Below are 14,593 nucleotides of genomic sequence, written 5' to 3' on the forward strand. Positions count from 1 at the left end.
CCAGGAAAAAAGTATTGACAGGGACCACCACCACAGGGACCACCACACAACCTCTAAGATGATCCCCCAACGTCCTTTGCAACTCAAGGGTTGGGAGGAAGCCTGGGGTTCAGTAGTCTTCTGCGAAAGGCAGCAGAACACTCCACCTGTGATCTCAGCGAGTGAAAAATGTAAAAAGCAACGGGGAGCCCCTTAGATGCTTCTCAAGGCAAACCTCCAAACAGCATAGCCAGTTGTCAAGGATGATGGGTATTGTAGTCCGGCAACATCTGGAAGGTCACAGGTTCCTCATCCATGCTTTAAGTAATAGCACTGCTTACTGCATATGAGAGATGGAGGAATGTCTCTATTTCGAAGAGGCTTTCCCAGCTGAGAGTGAGGGGTGCCTCTTAGGTCAGAGATGGGGAAGCCTGTGGCCCTGCAGACGGTGTTGGATGCCAACTCCCATCAGCTCCAGCCAGCATGGCCACTGGTCAGGGATGATGGGAGCTGTAGGTCAGCAGAGACTGGAAGGCACCAGGTTCCTTGCCTCTCATATGCTCATCATAGTTTTCTTCTTCACTTAACAAATTACCAGCTCAGGTTATTGGATTACCAATGCAAGTCTTCTTGTCTTCGTCCAGCTGGTATCCTGAGTTGCAGCTGCAGACGGGACCACTGCTGGTGTGGTGGCAAAGGTGAGAACAGCCCCCATTGCTGGTCTCACAGCTGTTCACAATTTCCATTTCTATACCTAGAAAAGCAAGAAGAAGAGGAGGAGGAGGAGGAGGAAGAAGAAGAGATACACTATCGACTGGTTTCCTACAGAGTCATCTGTTGACCCATGGCCAAGCAGAAGCAGACATTTGCATGAAATCAACGTTTCAGTAAAAGAGTTTGCACACATTCAAAATTTAAGAGTTTTTTTTAATATAAAAAAGGAAGATGATCTGAAATGTGTATTCTGAAATTCGCAGGCCTATACTGCCCCTTGATATTTAACTCTTATTGTTATTTCGATTTATTTTACGAATCGCTTCCTATGAAGCATTTTGATTCTTGAAGCAATTCTACAACACAATAAAAACACATATGAAACAACTGGGTATCTAAATACAGGTTTAAACAAGGGTTATTTACCTGGACTAAAATCCAGAGGCGGAAGTCAAAACATGTTGCAAAAGAACTTATATCTCTTGTTTTATTAATCATGGTGCTGTATATATTAATTTAGGGATTAACAGAATCCCATAAGGGATCTGGACAGGGCTTTTTCCCCCAACCGGAACTCACTGGAATTCAGTTCTGGCACCTCTCAGGTGGGCGCCATTGCCATTATAAGAGAACAAGGGAGGCGTTCGTGGCAAGTTCCGGCACCTCTTTTTCTAGAAAAACAGCAGTGGATCTGGAACAAGCTTGTGTGAAGTGATGTTTGATGTGGGCTGACTACGTGGCCCCACCAAAAGACTCCGTAACTCGCCCAAGGAAAGCCTTATCTCAGCATCTTCCGCTCTTGCATTTTCATCAGAAGGACATGGGGTTGCACTTAATGACCCTTGGGGTCCCTTCCAACTCTATGGTTCTGTGATTCTATGGAGATGGATACTTACGGTAACACTGCTTGCCGTCAGCCCCCAACTCATAGCCTGGATTGCAAGTGCATTTAAAGGAGCCGCGGGTGTTCAGACAACCATGCACACACATGGCTATCCCTGCTACGCATTCATCAATATCTGGAAGAAAGCAGAAGCAAGCTATTTTATGAAGACAAGCTATTTAGATCCCCATGCATAATTACCAGCTTGCAGGGGGTTGGACTAGACCAGCCTTTCTCAACCTGCGGGTCCCCAGATGTTGTTGAACTACAACTCCCATCAGCCCTAGCTAGCAAGGCCAGAGCTCAGGGATGATGGGAGTTGTAGTCCAACAACATATGGGGACCCCAGGTTGAGAACCGCTGGACTAGACGAACCTTTGGGCTCCTTCCATCTCTACAGTCCTGTGGTTCCATGAAATTGGAGCAGAACTGCAGAGAATGTGAGCAGAACAGCTGATGGTGAAGACTGCCATCGAACCAGAGAGCTTGAATGTTGAGAAACTCAGGGCAGTCAAAAGAAACTGCTTCTTCACACAGTACATAGTTAAACTATGGAACTGGCTATGGACACCAACTTGGATAGCTTTAAAAGAGGATTAGATAAATTCATGGAGGATAAAGGCTATCCGTGGCTACTAGCCGTGTTGGATATGCTTTGCCTTCACTGTCAGATGAAGCAATGCTTCTGGATATTCAGAGTGGCCCCATTGAAATTAATGGACCTGAGTTAGTTCATTTGTTCTAATTGCTGTTCTCTATCCAGATCTAAAATCCTGTTGTTCCCAGTGCTGGTGGAAAGTTTGCCCATTGCTACCCTCTCTCTCCCCTTCATGGATCACTGCCTTGTTGTGGCGAAGGGGCTTGAGTAACACAGAGAAGCTATGAGCTATGCTGTGCAGGGCCTCCCAAGACAGACAGGTTTAGAGTTTAGACTAAATGTGATCCACCTGGAAAAGGAACTGGCAAACCACTCCAGTATTTTGCCAAGAAAACTCCATGGACATAAAAAAGAAGTTTTGGGAAGAAAGTGAGAGTTTCCAAGGCATGCTCTGGTTCATTGGGTCACAGAGAATCCAACATGACTAAAACGACTAAACAATAACAACCCTCTCTCTGGTTGCAAAGATCTTACAATGCAGAGCATGCCTTACCATCTTGTTTTGGTTGCCACGGGATCTCCCATCACACTCTTAAGTTTACTAGTGGGCAATGTGGTGTCCTCCAATAGTCATTAGACTCCCAACACCTGAAGGGCCCAGCCAGCCTGGCTAATAGTCAAGGTTGAGGGGAGCTTAGGGCCCCGCATGGACTCCCCAGCTCTAAATGTTGTTAGACACCAGCTCCCATCAGCCCCAGCCAGCCTGGCAAATGGTCAGGGATTATGGGTGTCATACAAATTATGGAAATAATGAAATTAAAGGTTGAAATGTATCAGAGAAGGGCTGAGCAAGTAAAGGCTGGAATGTGAAGGTTGTGTTTGCAAGTGAAGCACAGAACGACATGAAAACATGAGCTACTGCTGTAACTGTTAAGGACAAAGGAAGGAAGGAAAGTTAAGATGTTATGCCTCCTGATTGAACCAGTAGAAGATAGCAGAAGTACTGCCATATATGGACATAACTGCCCCTTTTCTTCTCTCAATTTATAAATGTATAAATGCTTGTGGTTTGTTTTTTTCATATTTGGGGTGCCATCCCTCAACTACTTGCTAGCTGAGGTTGTGTTGCACTGGCTTTGCAACACCTAAATAAACGTCCTGTTTGACTGACAACTGGAGCCTGGATTTTATTGGCTGTCCAGGCTGAACCCACAGGGTGTTGGTTATTCAACCCCAGTATTTCCCCAACAATGGGAGTCGTAGTGCAGTTGTACGAGGTTAGTATGGCCCACATGCAAGGATGACGCACAAAGCTGTTATCCAGGAACACCAGGAGGACACCACATCGCTCCCCCCTAATATGTTGCTGAACACCAACTCCAATCATCCCTGACTATTGGGTCAACAGTCAGGGATGATGGGAGTTGTAGTCTATTGGCTACCCCTGTCCCAGGAGTCTCTCTTCCATGCATGGAGCATATTGGACAAGCATAGAATTGGTGGCTGAGGGTTTTTTGGTTGCTGTCCCCCCACCCCTATGAACACTAGAAAGGTCTGTATTAATTGCAAGAAGTAAATGGGGTTTTTGTTTTTGCAAGCACTTATCTTCTAGGGCAGCTGAAGGCTCATTTATCATCCTCCCAGACCAGACGGAGCAACTAATTATAGCATTTATGGAGATTAGCAAGGCATTTGCATGGGGGGCACAGGAGGGAAGAGAAAAAGGACAGCTCTGCAAAACTTGTGCAAGAGCCTCATGAGACGCCCCGTACCTTCGCAAGCTTTGTTGTCAGCTGCCAGCCTGTATCCAGGGTGGCACTCGCAATGCGCCACCCCACGCCGGCTCTGACACCGGTGCATGCAGCCTCCATTCCTGTCGGCACATGGGTTTCTCACTGGGAAGAGAAGGGAGGCAGCAAGTCAGTTGGAAATGGTCCAAAAGGAAGCAGTGCAAGGCAAAGCCTTGGCCTCACGTGCAGAAGATCACAGGTTCAATCCTCAGGAGCATCTCCAGGTAGGACAGGGAAGAGACTTCCCCTGGACAGCCACTGCCAGTCAGTGCAGTCAATACTGAGCTGGATGGACTCTATTCTCAATAAATAGGTCATCTGCAGAAACCTGCAGGCTGTTGCCCAAAATAGTTCTGCTTATGAGAGAGGAACAGTGGGACGCAACTGCTTTGGATGGAGGCTTCCTCGCATCTTGTGCAGAAGAGAAGTTACGCCGTGCGGGTTCTTAGAACGGCCCAACACCCTTTCCAAAGAACACTGGCAATGGCTTATCCTGCATGCAGTTGTTCAGGAAAGGAAGCCAGGGGCCAAGTCCTTTCAAGTACATTTTGAAGAGGGATCAGCCAGCACTCAGATGCCAGAAGAGCTGCAGCTTCAGCTTTCCACCAGGGAGCTCCTGTTCTAGGTTAATCTGCACCCCAGCACCCTCCCCTTTCTGTCTCTTATCTGAGTCCTTCCAGCTGAGATTATCCAGCTGGTTCTCTCTCCATCATTGGCTTTCCCCCCTCCTCTGCTGGAACCAGAGATGACTAAGTGGGAGGAGAAGGGAGCTAGCGCTTCCTCAGAGATAATTCTGTCTCTTCCCTGGTATGGGAGACTCCTGGGCTTGGTTCTATTTCATTCCGCTCCACTTCCCTCCCTTCTCCTCTTCCTCCATAGACAAAGCAATCCCTCAAAAGGTGTCTGAAAGAACATCATTACACACTCCCTTCTAAACACAAACTGGCTGTGCAATCAGGGCAGTGCCGGATTTACATATAAGATAAACAAGCTATAGCTTAGGGCCCCACTATCTTGGAGGCCCCCCAAAAAATTAAAGGGGAAAAAAGCTTAATAATTATTTCACTAGCAATATACTACTTCTTAATTGTATTTCACTATTAATATCATTTTTCTTAATTGTATTTCAGTTCAACAATTACTTTGATAAAAATACATATTTTGTTACATGCAAATGGCTTCAGATACCTATTAGGTCCATAAATTACTATATAGCAGATATTCAACACAAAAAACAGTGACAATTTGTTGTTGACAAAGGACAGCTGGACATATAAAGGGCCCCATTACCTTCAGTAGCTTAGGGCCTAAATCCGGCCCTGAATCAGGGAGCCTCAGTCCAGAGCTCAGCCTTTCTCAACCTGTGGGTCCCCAGATGTTGTTGAACTATAACTCCCATCACCCCTAGCTAGCAGGGCCAGAGCTCAGGGATGATGGGAGTTGTAGTCCAACAACATCTGGTGACCCACAGGTTGAGAACCGCTGGTCCAGGAGATCATTATGAATGAGCAACCATTTCCCGACTAGCTGATCTCACTTGGAACGCCTGTGGAAGCCCAGGGGGTAGCACACCTAATGGCACTCACTACTGTCTCTTGTTTTCATCAGGACCACCCCAGGGTTTAGGGTAGCCCCTGCCCTACCTGGTGATGCTGGAGCTTGGACCCGGGGCTGGCTGCATGCAAAGCCAATGCTGTATCATGGAGCGACTGAGCCCCACCCTACCAGGAGATGCTGGGGATTGAACCTGATACCTTCTGTATGCAAATCAGATGCTCTTACCACTGAGCTACTGTCAGGGATGGGTGAATCTGCTGCCAGTTTGGGTTGCTTTCAATTTCTCTTCTCCCCCTACCCCCAGGCTGTAATGGTGTTAAATTAATCACCAAATGTGAAAACGCACACCAACTTAATTCCAAACAATTCATCCAATTTTTAAAAACTGAATTAAAATATAGATACTGGTGACTGCATTCCCACTGTACAAATTTGACCCTGACAATAATATTTTTTAGGGTGGTGGTGGTGGAATTCCTTATATTTATTAAATATACACAATTCCATGCAAGTATTCTGCAGAGGTGTACCTGTCTCTGATCCTAGAGACAATATATAACCCTTGGGAGCATTTGGGAAGAGGGCAGTAGCCCAGTGGCTAGAGCACCTGCTTTGCAAGCAGAAGGTCCTAGGTTCCTTCATTGGCATCTCCAGGTACGGCTGGGAATGTCCCCTGCTGGAAACCTTGAAAGGTCCCTGCATGCAGGTAGAGACAATGTTGTGTTAGATGGACTAGTGGTCTGATATGTATAATGCATGTTCCTTTGTTCTTATTAAACCAGGTCTTCATTTAGAATCATGAGGACTAGGAAATTACTAGGGGAAGGTCCATAGCTCAGCGGCAGAGCACCTGCCTTGCATGCAGAAGGTCAAAGGTTCAAACCTTGGCATCTCCTGATAAGGCTGCGAATGTCCGTGTGAACAATACGGAACTAGATGGACCAAGGGTCCAGGACTCAGTATGAGACAGGCCTGCCACGTTCCTCTGCTTGAGCCCTCAAAGGGCAGGGGAGACTCACCAATGCAATGCTTCCCATCCTCCTTCAGCTGGTAATTTGGCCGGCATTGGCACTGATGCTGTGAGAGGGTGAGCTGCACACAGTCATGTTCACATCCACCGTTGTTGATAGCACAGGTGTTTATGGCTGGGAAATGAAAGAACAGCGGCATGATTAGGTCAAACTGCAACAGATGAGCCACTGGCCTGATCCAGAAGGCCTTTCTTACATTCTTAGTTATGTGATTGCAGTCATGAATCAACTTCACATAGAAATCTCGAACCAATTGCACAGTAAAATGATAATGACCAACAACGCAAAACAAATAAAAACAATTCCACATATACAGAGAATTAAAGACAATTCCATTTTTCAGTTTCAATACAGATACCGACTGAAAAATGGCTTGTTGGAAAAGGAAGGCGTTCAATAGGTGTTGAAAAGACGACAAAGACAGCACCCACCTAATATCTAATGCCGATTTAAGGACTCCAACCCCCATCAGTCCCAGCCAGCATAGTCAATCATCAGGGAGGATGGGAGTTGTAGTCCAAGAACATCTGGAGGACCAAAAGCTCCTTCCCGGTGCTTCAATGGGAGGGAGTTGCTGACACACTAAAAGCCAATTCTGGAACAAACCTTCTGATAAGACAGTATCTGCAGGAAGCCCTTGTCTGAACAGTTCAGTGATCAATTGAGTATATAATGGGGGGCGGGCATGATTTTATTTTAGACATCCTGGTTCCAAGCATCCTGGGCTTTGAGCACCAGAGCAGACACATTGTTGGTTAATTGGCAGCCAATCAAATTCTTTCGGCAGCAGTGCAAAGCTGCTGCATTTTGCACTAGCTACGTGATGTGTGAACAGATGCTTTCTTCAGTCATGTTCTTGTCTACAGCTCATAGCTAGCAAAGAGGAAGCTTAACCCAGAGCCCTGGTTTCAGTGATGATACTCCAAGCCAAACTTTGGCTGAACTCAGTGCGGCACTGAAAAAGGACTGGGATGGAGCAAAGCAGTTGCAAGATCCTCTCTGGGAGTCCACACATTCACAAAGTCCCAGGAAGGCAGAGTTGGAGCGGTCCCTTTTCAGACCAAAGGGCCCCATTATCTTCTGGGCAGCCTTCTGAGGGCCACATGGCAGTAGTGGGTGGATCCAAAGGCAAAAGTGTGCAGAACAACACCTTTGTACAGACGACTATTTTCTGAACACAACCCTCTCCATCCAGGCAAGCAAGAAGCATGATCTGTTTTGCAGGATACACTGCAGTCAGGCACAAACATCTGAGGGGCAATGCAAAGCTGGTGAGGGGAGTGGGCTGGGGAGAAATTAACAAGCCTCGTAAAATTGCCGGAAGGGCTTTATTTGACCCCTAGTGCTAAGGTTCCCCAGCCGAGGTAAGCCACAGTTTTGGACTTGCCATTTGTGAACCAGATCAGTGTGTCACTGAGCAATGAGCAGAACACTCCATGTATGGGACTTGTCTGCAGAAAAATGCGCTGATGATATAAAACAGGCCATTATTTTTGGATCTGCTATCTTGTTTCGTTTTTAAAAGAATGAAAGGAGGGATGTTCTCCTTGGATCGAAATTTCAGCCACATGGTTTCAGTGACATAATCCGAGGCTGCAAACTGGGGTTCAAGGGACGGAATCCAATCGACAATTTTGTTTGCACGTGGCAAACCCTATGTCCTATGCTGCCACCTGCCCGGCAGGTGCTGAGGTTGAAGAACAAGTTTTGATGAGGGTTTGTTTAAGGAAGGAAACGGCCATCATGGGGTGTTGACGGCAGGAGGGGCGGCTCCAAGTGCCCGCAGCGGTTCAGACCAATCCAGAAAGAGAGCAAACAGTCAATGGCAATTGAAGCTGCATTCAAATAACTTCCAGCGAGACAAGAAGGATGTGGGAAGCTCGTTTTCTGGCTGCACGCCATGCAGTAAACAACGAACGAAAGAAACATTTTAGGCAGCCAGTCATGCTTCAAAACACCCCAAAGGTACATGGAAAAATCTGCCTTGCTTTTCTGGACTTTCAAAGACTTGTTTCACGTATGGAACTTGAGACGCTACTTTGTACAGAGTTCAGAACTTTAGTCCATTTACATGCGGGGGTCAAATGCAGCCCCCTAGGCCTCTCCTTCTGGCCTTAGGCACTCTCCCAAGCCACGCCCCCCTACTCAGGCCACACCCCTACCTGACCCTGCTTTGCATCCTCCTTGAATGTTTTTGCCACACTGGATCACGCCTTTTGTTTCTCTGGATGGAGGACAGAGAGCGGTGTGTAGCCAACTGTACAATGGTAAAATTTGCATTTGTTGCTCCGCCCACTTTTGCCTCTGACCCCACCCATGTCCAGCATATGTTCCCCAGAAAAGAATGTAGCTCCTGGGTGGAAATGTTCCCCCAACTCCAATTTATGCTGATTGGAAGGGGGAGGGTCTCCAGGCTGTCTTTCCCAGCTCTTCCTTCCTGGGTGCCAGGGCTGGAATCAGATGCAGGTCAGCATGAAGAAGCAGTCAGTTGTCAGTTTACTCTTTATTCAAGGAAACAGCATACAACTCAGCCACACTTCCGAGTAGGTCTTGCCCCTGTCGAACTGTCCCTGCCTTCCACCCCTTCTAAGGCTCCTTCTCTCTCAGATGTTTCCCAAGCAGTCTCAAACTGCATCTGCCCGCCTCTGGCCTCTGTTCTGCTCTCCTCATTATTCTGTGTGTTCTTGCAGACCAGGGTGGAGGGCAGCTTGTCGCAGCAGGAGAGGGAGACTTCCAGGATCCTTCAGCAGTATCTTAACCCCATCCTCTGCTGCATCCTCGGAGTCTGTACTGCTCCCTGTCACAGGTTCCTCCTGATCATTAAATCCTGTTGTCCCTTCCGTATCCATCACCTCTGTCCAATCTTCCCTCTCTGATGTCTCCTCAGTGTCCCACCACCAATCCCCCGGTTCCGAGCCTTCCTCCTCTGGGATTACCCTTAGGGGTTCCCTGGCCAGAGGGCCCCTCCTCCTCTTCACCCAGAAGCTTCCACTGCATTAGGTGGGCACCTCACATTGCCTCCTCGGTGGGCCACACCCGGTGGTACAGTCCAGGAAAGGCATTGCCACTTGACTTTAGTGAATGTTTACATTGGCCTTTAAATTCTCTGGAGACATTTATATTTCGTGGCCCACAGCCTGCTTCTTCATGCAAGAGACTGGCTGACAATATTATCTTAGAAAGGAAACTGTTCAGTGGGTTTCCATAAACAACTTCTGGCAAGGGACAATTATTTGGAAGGCAGTTATCTCGAATCCTCTGGGAGACATCTCCCGCCTCCCTCCCCACAAATAAAAGAGAGGTGCTTTTGGAGAAGGTAACGCCATGTCTTTTGAGTCGGAGGTGGGGAACTTTTTACAACCCAAGGGCCACATTCCCTTCCAGACAACATTTCAGGGGCCACATGCCAGTAGTGGGCAGGGCCAGAGGCAGAAGTGGGTGGAGAAACAAATGTGGATTTTGCATTTTAACAGCAGTTTTATTCAAAGGTCTGTATAGTTAAAGCTATGGTTTTCCCAGTAGTGATGTATGGAACTGAGAGCTGGACCATCAAGAAGGCTGATCGCCGAAGAATTGGTGCTTTTGAATTATGGTGTTGGAGGAGACTCTTGAGAGTCCCATGGACTGCAAAAAGATGAAACCTCTCTGACATAAGGGAAGGGAATAAGGGCAAAATCCTGCTTTTGCTACGGCATTCCACCATAGTTAATTGGTAGAGCCTCTGCTTTGTGTAGAGAAGGTCCTTGGTTCAACCACTGGCATCTCTGTGAAGGACTGGGAGAGACCCCTGGAGAGCTGCCACTAGCCAGGGTAGACTCTACTGATCCAGATGGAGTCAGTGGTCTGACTTGGTATATACAAGGCAGCTTTCCACATTCCTGTGTCGTAAGAGCCATACCTCCATGGCAGAACATCTACTTTGCATGGGGAAGGTCCAGGTTCTCTCCTCAGCATCTCTAGGTAGGGCTACGAGAGCCTCCTGCCCGAAACCCTGGAGAGCTGCTGCCAGTCAGTGTAGGCAGTTCTGGTCCAGATGGGCCTATGGTGTGATTTAGCGAAAAGCAATTAATGTTCCTGTGGGACAGGAGGTTGGGTGATGGCATGATCTCTCCATATGGATACTGTCCGTTCAGAGCTGTTTGGGGAGGACTGTGTTGCTTTGAGCTATATGCTCAATGGGCCATCCCATTATCCCAGCATTCCTTTTGAACAAGAAACATCCAGTTTTGTAAGCTTAGCTTTCATATGTGTGCTTGCTTGCTTGTGTGTTGGTATAACAGCCTGTTTAATTCTGAAATACAAAAACAAGTCCTCTTTAATAGCAAGAACTGGTTTAAGTTTTATACGGTTTCATACTGGGAGAGATTATTTTAGATTTAAGATGATCGCTTATTAAAGCTTTCTAGTCTTGTTTTTCTCCCAGGCGGGCAAAAGTGAAGCCTGCTTTTACCATCATATATATATATATATTTAAAAAGGAAGGAAAGAGAGAACCTCAACAGCATTCTTTATGAAAGCTTTGAATGTTTTTATTAGCATTGTTTAAATATATGTGACTTGATTTGATTTTTTTTAATAGCTACCACCAGGCTCTGTAATATCCAGCTCCTCATTGCCTCAGTCCAAGATGATTGTGCATGTGTGTGTTTTTGTTTTCGTTGCAAAAGAACCGTAAACCACTTTTCCAGCTCCTGTTCCAACAGCCCTTATGCATTGCTCAACAAACATTTTGACCTGACTTTGGGGCTTTGGGTCCCCAAATGGGTTGCCTGGTTAATCCGGGGCTTGTGTGTCTATGCCTGAATGCAAAAGACCAATTCAAATTGTTCTCTGTATCAGGAAAGGTCACACATTACTATTTCGGGCCGTGTTTTGTTTTTTTGCTGGGGGAATCGTTTACAGTAAAATTAGGACATATTTGTGGCTTTTCCCTCTTGCACGCTAAGCCAAGTTTTCTTCTGCAGCTCCTGGAGGCTATTTGGGGATCACAGATGATCCTGGAAAAGCAGCTCACTGGAAAGCAGACACCTTTTGAGATGTTATATTGGGGATGAGGAACCTCAGGCCCTGGCGGAGAGGGGAGGTGGGCAAATGCAGCCCTCCACTCCATCAGGCCCTTGGGGGGCTCCCTCCCAAGGCCTGATGCTAGCCCTCCTTGGATGTTTTTTTGCCTGTCTGGAATGTGTTCTTGAACTCAGAGTACATCCTTTTCCCTAGATGGAGAGAATGCCTAGATGGAGAGTGGTGGGGTTTTTTTTTGGGGGGGGGGGTCTGTATAAAACTTGTTGTTTAGTCGTGTCCTGCTCTTTGTGAGCCCATGGACCAGAGCACGCCAGGCACTCCTGTCTTCCACTGCCTCCCGCAGTTTGGTTAAATTCATGCTGGTAGCTTCGAGAACACTGTCCAACCATCTCGTCCTCTGTCGTCCCCTTCTCCTTGTGCCCTCAATCTTTCCCAACATCAGGGTCTCTTCCAGGGAGTCTTCTCTTCTCATGAGGTGGCCAAAGTACTGGAGCCTCAGCTTCAGGATCTGTCCTTCCGGTGAGCACTCAAGGCTGATTTCCTTCAGAATGGAGAGGTTTGATCTTCTTGCAGTCCACGGGACTCTCAAGAGTCTCCTCCAGCACCATAATTCAAAAGCATCAATTCTTCGGCGATCAGCCTTCTTGATGGTCCAGCTCTCACTTCCATACATCACTACTGTGAAAACCATAGCTTTAACTATACAGACCTTTGTCGGCAAGGTTCTATCTATCTATCTATCTATCCAGCAGCTCATAGTCCAGTTTGGTCAACCCAGGAGCAACTTGTGAATGGTTTGATGCCACTACACTCTCCTCCTCCTCCTCCTCCTTCACATTTCAGGCTCCTCTCTGCTCAACCCAGAAGGAGCACTTACAGATTCGATGTTGGTAGATGCAGAGCTCACAGGCTCAGAAGAGCTGAAGCGGAGGGAGAACACAGCCATCATGCTTAGTAGCCAGTGTCAGGAACTCAATCTATAAGCTAGGCACCAAATGGCTCCTTAAACCAGTTGCCATTTTGGGGCTAGATTGTTTGAAAGTCCTACTTTTCCCCAACATGACTTTTTGGTTCCTGAAATTTGTTCTGACTGCACAGTGAAAATATAATAGAGAGAATTCGACAGGATGTGTTGATAGGGTGCGAAAGCAGCCAAGATCCAAAGACCCCCAGGCATGCACCTCCAGATGGTGGAGATGTCAGGTGCCATCCTGGCACCCGGGCGTCTTCACTTGGTTGCACGTGGCCGAAAGCCAGGTGCAAAATCCACCTGGCAATTTTCGAATGCTGTTAGTAACCACCAGAAATCTCCTCCATGAATTGCCCTTTTAAAGCCATCCATCCAAGGAGAGTATCATGAATAAGAACATTAAAAGAGCCAGGCTGCTGGACCATGGCAAAGGCCCCTTTTCTCACAGTGGTCAAGGAGATGCCTATCAGGTTTAAAGTGCTGATTTTAACCTTTAAAGCCCTATACAGCCTAGGACCCTCGTACCTACGGGACCGCCTCTCCTGGTATGTCCCACGGAGGACCTTACGGTCTTCAAACAAAAACATCTTGGAGATCCCGGGCCACAGTGAGGTTAGGGTGGCCTCAACCAGAGCCAGGGCTTTTTCGGCTGTGGCCCCGATCTGGTGGAACGCTCTGTCACAAGAGACTAGGGCCCTGTGGGACCTGACATCTTTCCTCAGGGCCTGCAAGACAGAGCTGTTTCACCAGGCCTTTGGTCAAGGCACAGTCTGACCCCCTTCTTTGGTAATCCTCACAGAACTCTAGCCCAATGGTTGCCATTAATTTGATTTTGAACTTATTTTAAAAGGAATTGATTTTAGAATGTTGTGTTACTTTTATTGTTGTTAGCCGCTCTGAGCCCAGCTTTGGCTGGGGAGGGCAGGATATAAATACAATATTATTATTATTATTATTATTATTATTATTATTATTATTATTATTATTATTGGAAACCTGCAAGCAGGATCCGAGCACAAGAGCATTCTCCTCTCCTGTGGTTTCCAGCAACTGGTACCCAGAGGCATTCTGCCTCTGACAGTGGAGGGAGAAGACAGCCATCACTGGCAGCCTCACCTCTGTGAATTTGTCCAGGCTTCTAAAGCTCTCCAGGCTGGTTGCCATCATGGCATCTTGTGGGAGTGAGTTCCACAGTTTAACTGGGCCCTGCATGAAGAAGTACATCCTTTTGTCTGTCTTGAATCTCCCAACAATCAGGTTTTTTGGATTTCCACAAGTTCAGTATTATGATAGAAGAAGGAAAAACATCTCCCTATCAGCTTTCATCCCCAACATGTATAGTTGTATACACCTTTATAGGATTTGTCACAGCTCATTTGGGTCAAGGGGATTTCCTGTTCCCTCTACATCATTTTTGTTCTGAAGGGCTCCTACAGTTCCCCAACAGTTCCCAGTAATCTTGAAAATCACTCTTTGGAAAATCAGGGCAGATTTTTGAGCTACAATTGCCCGGGCTTTGGGCAAACAAGACCACTTCCTGCAGAATTTCATTTTAAATCCTAAGTCAGAGAAGAAGTTCTCTAGGGTACAGTGCCCAGTTCTCAATACCTCAGAGCATTACAACCTGAGCAAATCCATATTTTGACCAAAAAAATTATTCATTTTGGCAACATTGCTAAATTATATTCTGCCCCACTCAGGAAACTGGTTGAGGGTTTTATAGAACTGTTTCCAGTAGTGCTCTGCCAAAAATTACCTTCACATATTTTCCCCCTGACGCGTTTTCCATCAGTTAATGAGAAAAGAAATTACATTCAAAAAAATATCAAGGGAGGAGGAAATTTCAGTGAGATTTTCATGTATGGGATGTGGTTTTTTTGTTCTGCTTACTTACTTACAAGGTGGTCAGAGGGAGGGGGAATCTTGAAAGTCCCTTCATTCTACAAAAATCATTTTCTCTGGCATTCTGCAGGCTTGCATATTAATCCCACTTCCCGAAATCCACATGAGGTGGGCTACCCTTTAAGTGGGGGGAGGTGGAGAGGCTGC

General features: G+C 46.8%; 1 protein-coding gene across 5 annotated transcripts in view; it reads right to left on the minus strand.

The window, feature by feature from the left end:
* MEGF6 (multiple EGF like domains 6) overlaps nt 1-14,593 on the minus strand; it is a 204,916-nt gene that overhangs the window by 50,353 nt on the left and 139,970 nt on the right. For all 5 annotated transcript variants that reach the window (XM_083452048.1, XM_083452047.1, XM_083452049.1 and 2 more), the window contains 4 exons: nt 6,541-6,666; nt 3,947-4,069; nt 1,590-1,712; nt 596-733 (listed from right to left, as the gene is read on the minus strand). In XM_083452048.1, the coding sequence (XP_083308174.1) occupies nt 596-733; nt 1,590-1,712; nt 3,947-4,069; nt 6,541-6,666 (510 nt within the window). The remainder of the gene's footprint in view (nt 1-595; nt 734-1,589; nt 1,713-3,946; nt 4,070-6,540; nt 6,667-14,593) is intronic.

This window comes from Podarcis tiliguerta (assembly GCF_965153285.1).
Source record: "Podarcis tiliguerta genome assembly, chromosome: 8".
Lineage (NCBI taxonomy): Eukaryota > Metazoa > Chordata > Lepidosauria > Squamata > Lacertidae > Podarcis > Podarcis tiliguerta.